The sequence below is a fragment of the Scleropages formosus genome, chromosome 17, assembly GCF_900964775.1.
Source record: "Scleropages formosus chromosome 17, fSclFor1.1, whole genome shotgun sequence".
Lineage (NCBI taxonomy): Eukaryota > Metazoa > Chordata > Actinopteri > Osteoglossiformes > Osteoglossidae > Scleropages > Scleropages formosus.
Window position 1 is genome coordinate 2,222,624 of NC_041822.1, and position 11,969 is coordinate 2,234,592.

Sequence of the window (11,969 nt, forward strand, 5' to 3'; positions counted from 1 at the left end):
GCTTGTGTTGTAATTAATGTTCAGTCGACTGGCACAACTGCAAAAGCACAAGAAAAAGGTCATTACTTTTGGAGAAAAAATATACGTATAAACGTCTGTTCATAAGAAACCACGACACTGTACCTAAAAAAGGCCACAGTGGATGAATTTAATTTAAAGGTTATGTTTCTGAGTATGTTTTACCGCAAAACATACCGTGTACTGGTGTTTTACTGTGCCTTGGCTGTGTGTTTGGCTGCAGGTTCGAATGTCTCTTCCGATGTGGATGGTTTACCCTTAAGAGCCTCTAAATTTAACTTAACAAATGTCACCCACACACTGTAAAAAAAAAGTTTATTTTAAACTCGAAATGTTACTTTTCTGCCTTTCATTTAAGCCTCGATTGAACGTATTTCTGTACCGGATCAGAAATTTTATAAAAAACATTAGACACCACTTATATTTGGCTGTACAGTTTTTCACAACTGCTTAAACCCATTTCCTGGATTTACACTACGTTTTCCCCAAAATAAAAAGAACAGAATAAAAACATCACCCTGCACTTTTTAAACCTCAGGCTTCTCAGGCAAAATGGACGACTGATGCAGAAACATGTTAGAGCTCAAAATGAACCTTTGCTTCCAGGTGAGACGCAAAGCCATTTAGCACACAGAATACACACCCTACTTCGGCATCGTGTTTCTGGGCTGGGTCCGGCTACACGACTCCCTCTGCATTACAGGCAATGTTCTCCATTCCCCCTGGCCAGGCAGTGCTGCAAATACCCCCCAGTGTGCCGAACCCACCATGGTTCCACTCCACAGCTATAGTTCCACAGCTGGTAGAAGACTGTCCCTGTCACGGGGTTTCCCTCCTATGCTTTCCAGCACCATGCTGAGAAAAATTCTCCCATGGGCTTGAGGAGAAGGTAGCAGGTGAAAGAAGAGATCTGAAAATCGTGGGCTGTCATTGACTCTTGCTGAGTTGCGCTCCAGTGGCACATGGTGCACTTGTGGTTCTGCTGAGGGATGCGACCAGTGTGGAAATGCTGACCGCATTAATACCTCAAAAAATGTCGTCCTCCATTACTATGTCTCGCAGCTGCATAACATCGCTGGCAAGAGCCGTGTTTACAGTAAGAGTTTCTCACACAAGTCCGACCACCATGCTGAGCTCTGCAGAAATGCAATATGGTTGGCTACCATTTATTTGCATTTACATTTATTAATTTTGCAGACGCTTTTCTCCAAAGCAACTTCCAATGAACTCTATGTGGTGTTATCAGCCCACACACCTTATTCACCGCGGTGACTTACACTGCTAGATACACTACTTACAATGGGTCACTCATCCATACATCAGTGGAACACACACTCTCTCTGTCACTCACACTGTGGGTGAACCTGAACAGCATGTCTTTGGACTGTCTTTACCATGGTCCATTTTCACAAAATATAATTGTCTTTAAGTTCATACATTTTCACATCCCATTTATTGACACAGTGGCATAGTGAAATATACTGCCTTTACATGTATTCATTTTTCAGATTACAGACTACAGAAAACCCCAGAAAGCTCAGTAACCTGTTTTCCTCTCCAAAAAATCCTGATTACAGTCGCTCAGATTTGGTTGGATCCTTTGTCCTTTTTCTCTCATTGTGACACCATGGACAAGAACATAGTGGACTGTCATAGCATGTATCTCGCCAGAAATCGATGTTCTTGCCCTTCGTCTCCCTCCTTCCCTGCCTGATCTCTCCTGTTTTGTGATGCCTTCACTCGTGTGTGAAAACTGAATGTTCGCATGTAAGTTGCATGACCGACACTCAGATAGCAATGAGCATGAAGGACACTGCCGCGATCAGGCTTCCAAACAAGCAGGACTTCTCAGTGGGACAGAATTCCATGGGGTGCTGGTTGGGTTCATCTTTCAGAGAGAAAACCCTGGATTTTCTGTGAACTGCACGGAGTCAGTACAGCAGATCGGTCTTTGTGTGGTATACTAACGGAAAAGGAGGCGTGGGACTTCTTCAACCCGCCTGCAAGGTACCACCAAGCTTGTTGTCTTGGAAAAAGCCATGGCATGTACGCCCATCACTGCATGGGGCAAAGTGCAGGATCATCTGAGATTGGGAATGAAGTCAAATCCCACTTCTTTCCCAGACCCCTGCAGGCTGTAGCCCATTCAGGTATAACTGAGGTGTAACAATAAAGCAGTTTCATTACAATAATATGAGGGTTTTATCTTTTTTGTGTCCATCTCCGAGTTTCTGAACAGCTACTAATGGGTACAAGAAGTGATGTAGTGGTAACACACACACTGTCTACAACCGCTTGTCCAGAGCGGGGTTGCAGTGAGCCGGAGCCTAACCCGGCAACACAGGGCACAGGGCTAAAGCGGCAGGGGAAATGCCAGCGACAGGACGCCAGTCTGCCGCATCGTACCCCAAGCAGGACTCGAACCCCACACCCACCGCACAGGAGGACCCACCGAAACACACTGCACCACCACACCCCTCTAGTGGTAACACTTGTTGCATTATATTCATAGGACCTGGGTTGGAATCCCCACTCCTGTAGTAGCCTGCCTTAAGCAAAGTACTCACTGTCAATTGATGCAGTTGTAATATCCTGTAATACTCTATAAGGGATTGTGAAGTTGATTGATATACAAACCTAATGCTGGTAAAACTCAGAAAAAATGCAGTTCATTGCAGTTGAAGCACCACAATATATTATGAAAATCTGATGTGGAATATTTTATGGCAGTTTTAAGTCTAAGCCACCAAAATTATTTCACAATTCTAAAGGGGAAAAATGTGTCACATTTTCCAATCCCACAAAGCTTCTAGTTGGGAAACCGCTGCCTCCAGCGTGGCTCTGGGTGCACTGGTGTTTCCAGTCAGTAGGTGGCGCTATTTCCTTTCCGACACTCACAGCAGTAAACAGCACAGGGCCTGGTAATGATTAAGTGAAGGACACACAGCACTGGCTTCTTCACTTGACCACATTGTAAAATCTCAGTGTGCAAAGTGATGCCTTGAAGTCTGTATAATTCATTTGCTTTTATTTTTTAAATTTTTCTTAATGTTACTATGTTCATACGGGACTGGGTCCCATTCTCTGGTGGGTCTGGGGTTCGAGTCCTGATTGGGATGCCTTGCTGGTTGTGTCCCCTCCCCCTTTGGCCTTACGCCCTGTATTGCCGGGTTAGGCTCCGGTTCGCCGTGACCCCGCTTGGGACAGGGTGTGTGTGTTTGTGTGTGTCTACTACGTTCATTGTGTGTTGCTATAACTGCACTTTGTTGTTATGTGTCATGTTCAGCTGCTCTGCATGAATTTCCCTGCAGGAATTAATAAAATATTGTCCTATCCTGTCCAATTCTATCCTACCCTGTCTTGTCCTGTCCCGTTCTGTCCTATAGTACCCCATCCTGTCCTACCCTGTCATTATCCTATCATACATTTAAAATCCATCCATCCATCCATCCATCTTCCTCCGCTTTTATCCGGGGCCGGGTCGCGGGGGCAGCAGTCCGAGCAGAGTACTCCAGACCTCCCTCTCCCCGCACACCTCCTCCAGTTCCTCTGGGGGAACCCCAAGGCGTTCCCAGGCCAGCCGGGAGACATAGTCTCTCCAACGTGTCCTGGGTCTGCCCCGAGGCCTCCTCCCAGTGGGACAAGCCCGGAGCACCTCCCCAGGGAGGCGTCCAGGAGGCATCCGGAACAGATGCCCGAGCCACCTCAACTGGCTCCTCTCGATGCGGAGGAGCAGCGGCTCTACTCCGAGCTCCTCCCGGGTGACTGAGCTCCTCACCCTATCCATAAGGGTGCGCCCAGCCACTCTGCGGAGGAAACTCATTTCTGCCGCTTGTATCTGCGATCTCATTCTTTCGGTCATGATCCAGAGTTCATGACCATAGGTGAGGGTAGGAACGTAGATCGACCGGTAAATTGAGAGCTTCGCCTTACGACTCAGCTCCCTCTTCACCACAACAGACCGGTACAATGACCGCATTACTGCGGACGCCGCACCGATCCGTCTGTCAACCTGCCGCTCCATTTTTCCCTCACTCGTGAACAAGACCCCGAGATACTTAAACTCCTCCACTTGAGGGAGCAACTCCCCCCCTAACCCGGAGGGGGCAATCCACCTTTTCCCGACTGAGAACCATGGCCTCGGATTTGGAGGTGCTGATTCTCATCCCCGCCGCTTCGCACTTGGCTGCAAACCTCCCCAGTGCACGCTGCAAGTCTTGACTTGATGAAGCCAACAGGACCACATCGTCCGCAAAAAGCAGAGACGAGATCTCGCGGCCACCAAAACAGACACCCTCCGTTCCCTGGCTGCGCCTAGAAACTGTGATATTCATTGTAAAAAGAATCCACCACCCCAAATAAAAGCTTCAATATCATAAATATTTTTTTTTTTATATTTTACATTTAAAATATTTATGATATTGAAGCTTTTATTTGGGGTGGTGGATTCTTTTTACAATGAATATCACAGTTGATTTAGTTTGTTTTGAAACTCAGTGCAGAACATAGCCAATATTTTCCCACGGATGTGCAAGGAGTCTGCCACGCCCACACCTCCGGGCCAACACGGAACACCTGGGACGCAACGCAGACTACAGCATAAAAGGCTGCGTCAGACCACCAGCTGATGCGGAACCTTGATCTGCCTCCTCGTTAGCGACCTTCTCTAGCCATTTCCTGTTCCCGAACGCCTTCCCCGGACCCGTCCCTTATTCCCCCGATCTACTGCCTCCTTCGGATCATCGACCTCTTGCCTGCGTACTGACTTCGCCTTTTGGATCCTCCCTGTTACGACGTTCGCACCTCGAAGATCCTTTGCCCGTCCTCTGACCTCCTCTCTTGGATTTCCCCGAAGACACCACCACGATTACCGCTCTGCACTTGGGTCCACCGCTTCCCTCAGACCCGACCATGACAGAGTCCATATATTACACATTAATACAGGTATATCTTTTTTAAACTTAAATAAAACTGAACGAAATAACTCATGCATGTACAAAAAAATCACATTAATATTAAGATGGAAAAAAATGTTTAATACTGGTAAACTGAATGGGAAAACAGACATGTCAAGTACTATGAAAAACTACATTTAATCTTTTAATAACAGGAACACAGTGCTGAAAGCAATAAGAGTGCTGAAAGCAAGAATACATGTATTCTATCCCAGTCAGGAACATCTGATTTTTTTTTTTAACAAATCTGAACCATTTAACAGGCTGTCTTGTAAATAATCAAACCTAGTAATCTTTAAAAATTCATTAAAAAATGGCAAAAAACATATCAAAATATGTAAATGTAAACAAAGTTTATATTTACAGAAATGTATCCAGTGGCTGTATGAAAAGGAAGTTGATTAATGGGGTTGAAAGTGCAGTGGAAAATTCTCATCGGAAAGCAAGTCATACAACGATGGAAATTTCTGGTGGAAAAGCTGTAAAACAGAGCGAATTAAACCCTGAGGTGGCAGAGTAGCGGCAACAAATTTCCCACACTTTTAGTGTTAGAATACATCATTTCCAAAAGGCTACACACACACCAGAAAAATGAAACAATCACACTGCTTGTAACATGTCAATAACTGTTGTAACTGCTATACTGCTACACGAGACAGGATACATTAAATTACTTATATGTAAAATAATTAAAAAAAATAAGGCTCAAGGCAAAATAGAAATCTGTACCCCATTTTAAGGCTCAAAGCATTAATAATACATACCTGTAGTGACGGGAGACAGTCTTACAGGTCATGAGCCACAGCTTACGCGGCCGCATCCAGCAGAGGTAGACCGTGTCACCAATTCCTGTGCTTTGCAAGCTAAATTAAGGCAATCAGAATTTTCTTAATTGTTTTTTTTATGGCACATCAGGTGTATTGATTTCCATAATTTTACTCTGAACCAAAAATCTCTAGTTTAGTACAGGAGGCCTTATGATTTTCCAAAAGCTTTATATGATGAGCGCAAAATATAATAAAGATATTTCACCATCTCAAAAAAATATTTGAAAATCACAAACAAAAAAAAAATTTCTAACGCAGCAGGCCAAGGGGATATATGTATATACATATATATCCCCTTAGCCTGCTGTATATATTATATAATATATACGTTATAGACATACATGACTATGTTTGTATGTCGATAACATACTGGGAAACGGGTTCACGCATTTTCTGTTCACTACAACAATTTGTGGCCAGAAGAAATAGCAGCACCAACTAACAGCCATTCTGTGAGCCTTTGGCCACTGCGTCTTCCCAGGGTGAGATACCAGAGATGTGTTATGTACTTCCCACCCTGTTCTGGAGATCTGGGACCATGGTTCTATGAAGACTTTCTCTAAGTGTCTCTGAAGCATTTCCTTACTACACACAATGTCCCAGGTATGCACAACTTGAACCCCTGCCCTCCCCACAGCAACAGCATTCCACATAAAGAACTCATCAGATTAAAAAAAATGAGACACAACTCTTTGGTACCAGTACCGACATTGTCTAGTCAAAAAACACAAGTTGTTTGCGCAATCAGATGCAAAGCTTTGATTGTGACTGAAAAGTATTGCATTTAAATATCCGACTGAAAGCCAAAAGGTCTATTCCCTGAATTCTGAACAGTGAAATTCAATATATCTTCCACGCATCAATATAAAAAAAAAAGGTGTTGAGTGGTTACAACAAAATCAAGTAGTAAGCAAAGTTCTTAGTTCTTTTATATTTGGTTTCCTGTTGGCATAACCATTTTTATTCTTGCAACGTTTTAAGTGATATCGAGCAAGAACGTCCATAAACATGCAACCGAAGTAACAGAAATGATAAAATTACGATAAAGTGCAAGATCCAAAAAGGCCCTGAACTTTTAAATTATGTTAAACCCCTAAATATTACCTCCCATCATACTGTGTTTCTTTGCTTTTTATTTACACGTCAGCTTTCAACAGCGCTACATCTTCAAGCTCTACGGAAATCACTTTCTTAGCCGATCCCAAGCAGGCGCTTCACCGATGGTCTCTGGGTCTAAACACAACGCCTACTCAGGTGTTCCAGGCTGTTTTGTGCTCAGACAAGACAAGATAAAAAATATATGTGCGGTGCAAGAGGGCATCGAGCATTGTAATGAAGAGCTACATCCAGTGTGAATGCATTTATTGTGGCAGGACCCAAGCTGATGCAGTGTGCTGAGCATGATGGGACAGCGCTGTGTGGAGCTCTCGGAGTGGTCTGCTGGGCCGATCCTGGCGCTCTGCCTCCTGACGCGTCTTTCCGCAAAGTCACCCTGGCATCACACAGCCGTGGAGCTCTGGTCCCCTGAATCGGAGGAGGACATGGATGCCGAGGAGCGCTTCCTCCTCCAGCCCGATGTTCTCTCAATCATGCTGGGATGGAAGCTGGCGTGACGGCGGGCGTGCTTGGTCAGGTGGTCACTCCTCATAAAGCACTTGTCACAGAGCGGGCAGGAGAAGCGCTTCTCCCCCGTGTGGGTGCGGTAGTGTCGAGTCAGCTCATCTGAGCGGGAGAACTTCTTTGTGCAGTCAGGCCAGGTGCACTGGAAAGGTCTTTCACCTGAGAAAAGCCAACAGCGGAGGTCAAAAGGTCATGTCATCATTTTCTGCTCAGATATTATTTCCAGTAGGCCACACACACACACATGCACACACCATGTACCTTTTTCCCAAGAACAATACATATACATTCAAGATACACAGGAAATGATGTTATACCCCATGCGTATTTTACAAGGGCTCTACACAAGGACCCAGTGCCAGTGCAACCAACATTGCCATGAACCCACAGAGAAGAACATCCAACATTGCCAACATACATCTTCATGACTCGAGACCAAGAAGCTTAACCTCCTTCCCTACCCAACACAACCACAGGGTACCAACATGGATATTTCATTGAGGTTCTCAAGTGGGCACCTCCCTTCGTCTGTGTTCCGTTGAATTAGGCCCACGACACCTCCGGAAGGCTTAATATATGAATATACTGTATATATGTATTTACTTATATACATTTTTTGTATTGATGTATTTATTTATATACATATATATGCATGTATGAATTTATTTATTGTCTTGTGCTATGTTCTGTGTCGCACCACGGTCTCCGAAGAAGCGACATTTTGTTCCACTGTACACAAGCTGTACAGAGGAATGACAATAAAAACTACTTGAACTTGATATATATATATATATATGACCAGGATAGTTCTATATCAGCTGATGGGTGTAAGTGGTGTTTAGATCTCTTCAGTTGCAATATAAAAGCGTGGTTGGTGTGTGTGCAATATAAAAGTTTTGATTAAATTCCCTTGATCAAGGTATTTACCCTGAAGCGGTACAGTGAAATGACCCTGCTTTATAAATAAATGGGTGAACTGCTGTACATTTATTACCTAACACTGTAATTCACCTTGGATAAAGGTGTTCGCTAAATAAAGAATAATCACAGAGCATTAATTGGTGTTAAACTGGAATGTAACTCCTCCTTTCACATATAACATTTGGACATTTATTTACTTTAATTTAAACCTTTATTGGTTTTCAAAAACGACCAGTGCGGAGCAGTGCTTTTCCAGAGTCTATCCTGGAAACTGGTGGGTCAGTCTCTCATTCGGAAACATGCTGGGGGAAATTCGGAGTCATCTAGTCACCTGACGTCTGGCCTGCGGGAGGAAACCGGAGCAGCTGGAGGAAGCCCAAGGCAGAACAGAGAAACTCCACACAGACTATGGCCCCAGTGGAAAAAAAAAGAGATGAATGAGACCTAAAAGTGGGGCTCCGAGCGCCGCGATCCCCAGGGCTTCTCTTCACAAACGTCATGAGTCATGGAATCACAAAGCATTTCGCAACCACTCAGCACATGCTGTTCCTGACACTCCGTTCGTCAACAAAGTCGTGCGCAGCCCAACCCCCCCCCCCCTCACCCCGCAGTCCAGCCCACTCCACTCCACCCCCCATCGTACCGCGGGGCTGCTCCTCGTGGCCCGTTCGAACCCGGTTCGACCAGCCGACCGCCTCACCCCTCAGAGGCGCGTGCCGCCTACGTGATCCCTGCCCACGCTTCAATTACACAACTTTGTTTTGCAGTCCGGTGTACCTGCCTTTTCACCGTGATCCGTCTACACACGTGACGGGCCTCGAGCTCACGTCCACGCGTTATTATTGGCCGCTCAAAGGCGTACATCACACACGAGTGACAGGAAACACTACGGGGGGGCAGGTAGTGCAGAGGCTCAGGCGGGTCAGTCAGTGGGTGCCCCGCAATTTGAATCCTCTGGGTTCGAATCCCTCTCCTGCTATCGCCACCTTGATCAAGTTGCTTACCCTCACTCAGTCAATACGGAAAAAATAATGTGGGTAAATCGCTGTAAATCGACTCAGACTAGGGCCAGCGGCGCGTGTGTGTGTGTGTGTGTGTGTGTGTGTGTGTCGCTCCGCCACACTCACCGGTGTGCACTCTGAGGTGAGCCTTCAGGTGGGACGACTTGCCGTAGCTCTTGTCACAGCCCGCAAACGGACAGCGGTGTGTTTTCCCCGGCGGACTCTGCGCCTCGGACCTCCTGCGGATCGTCTGCTTCGGAGCCGCTCCTTTCCCGACCCCCCCCGAGTCCCGAGCGCTCCCCCCCGGGTATCCCGCACCGACTCCGCTTCCACACAGCTGTGCCGTGGCCGGGTTGCACTTGTTCAAGTCCAGCAGAATCATCGCAACCATGAGCACGGTGCCCTTCTCCTGGTTCTCCAAGGACACGTCCTGCGTGGACATCACGTCAGGACACCGCTGCGTGGACACCCCATTTGAGATCGAAACCAAGCACTCTGCCGCAAAGTCAACGTCCGACATCGTTCCTGTATCCGAAAAACTTGAATTCCTTCCAAAAACAAAATGTTACGTCCTTTAATAAGAAAGGTTTGTCAGGAATCAACACCGAAATGTTCCGCTAGCTAGGTGATTCTGAAAACATGTGCGTGGCTCGTGCCCCCCACACGTGTTTTCTCCTGCAGCTTTAAAGTATCGGCACTACGCCTATATTTAACAAAACAGACAAATTATTCAAAATCGAACGGGCAAAATAAATAAAAAGTGCAAAGTTTCAGAAGGCTGCGATAAAAAATACTGACATACAACATGCCTTACGAGCCACACGTTACTGTAAGTCACACATGCGCGCCTGCGGTTCCAACTTGCTGAATTTCAGCGTGTCCTTCTCCGAGAAACAAGTTCGCGGAATTCCGGGGTGTCATAATAAATCTCATCTCTAATTGGCTACCACTGTCTATGACGTGTACGCGTCTCCGCCCCCCGCGTCACTTTTGTACTGACTCAACAGAACGTGCCATGATCCAATCAGAATAAAGATATGTAAAGAAGGCGGGACAACATCACCATTAATGTTCAGTTTTGCTGAATAAGAAAGCGCTTCATAGTTCGTGTGACTTTGCACAAAAGAGGCGCAGACTGAGAGCGGAAGAAAGCGTAGCGGCACCGCGTGGTGTCTTATTTAGGACCGTTATTTTACAACGAAATCCCACCCGTGTGGTAACGAATACAGTAAAATAACCTGCTGTATAAATAGGTACAAACTGAAAATCACTGAATACAGGACAGGGCTGATAAGAAAAAGATATGCCGGATGGTACAGTCCCTGGCTGGATTACGTACGAGTACCGTTCCTAAATCCGTCTTTAAATCGAAATTGTACGTAAGTCGGAACAGTTAGGTACCTTTCGTATCTTACCTCAGTTAGTCAAATGAAACATTTGAAACATTAAGACAAAGTCTTAATATACAGTGCTGTAGTTGCTGTACACATGAACCGCTGTAGACATGCAATTTTGATGCATGTTGCAAGTAGAGCATAATGAAAATTGAATCATATGGTTGAAAGAAACAAACTAACTACTACACTTAGTCATGCATCTGTATCTGAGTTTCTCTTCCTAATGTAATGTACACGTTGTATCTTCTATGAGATGTACGTCGCTTTGGAGAAAAACGTTTACTAAGTGAATAAATGTAAATGTAAGAGCCATTGCTTGTAACTCAACTGTTAACATACTAGGCATTACAGGGTGGTTCGTAAATACGGGTTGTACATAAATCGGATGTTCGTAACCTAGGAACTGCCTGTGTAGACCTGTAATGTTCAGAGAAATATCACAAATGAAATACATAATGACACGCACACACACACACACACACATTTTCAGAACCGCTTGTCCCATACGGGGTCACGGGGAACCGGAGCCTACCCGGTAACACAGGGCGTAAGGCCGAAAGGGGAGGGGGACACACCCAGGACGGGACGCCAGTCCGCCACAAGGCACCCCAAGCAGGACTCGAACCCCAGACCCACCGGAGAGCAGAACTGTGGTCCAACCCACTGCGCCACCGCGCCCCCTACATAATGACATTAGTTTGAATATAAGAAATTTCATCTTTGGTTCTGTACAATCAATGCAAAACAGCACATGTTATATATGTAATAGCAAATCATATAGACGGAATTACAGAGAAGATACAGCATTTTAAAAGTACTGGAAACTAGGAGATTTCATTAGTGACCGTTTCCCAAGTGTAGCAATAGTAAGGGGACCCTCTCCTCACATATTGTTACATTTTATTTAATTTTTGTACTGTATATTACCCCCAAACTCGTGGAATATGACAATATGAATAGATATGTTTTGCAATGTTCCACTTCAACAGTGTATTGTTAGTTTTGGAACTTTCTTTAATAAAATATCCTAACCTGTTAAACCTCCTACCTTTCCCAAAATATTTGCCATGTGCTATCTGTGATGCCAGTGTAATTAAGCTGTCACAGTCAGGGACGGCAGGTAGGTGGTTGAAACCCAAGCGCGGGTGAGGTCATCCCGGCTCCAATCCAACACCAAGAGGCAAATGAAATCGGTGGTCAGGGACAGGCGTAGGTCGAGCGAGGTGCAAA

General features: G+C 45.4%; 1 protein-coding gene across 1 annotated transcript; it reads right to left on the reverse strand.

Annotated features, from left to right (window-relative positions):
• Positions 1-6,625: 6,625 nt before the first annotated feature.
• On the reverse strand, positions 6,626-10,262 carry klf9 (Kruppel like factor 9). Its single transcript, XM_018759958.2, has 2 exons — positions 9,469-10,262; positions 6,626-7,579 (listed from the first exon to the last, which is right to left on the reverse strand). Exons 1-2 carry the CDS (start codon positions 9,860-9,862, stop codon positions 7,299-7,301), a joined length of 675 nt encoding a protein of 224 aa, XP_018615474.1. The 5' UTR covers positions 9,863-10,262; the 3' UTR covers positions 6,626-7,298.
• Between the last annotated feature and the right edge of the window lie 1,707 nt (positions 10,263-11,969).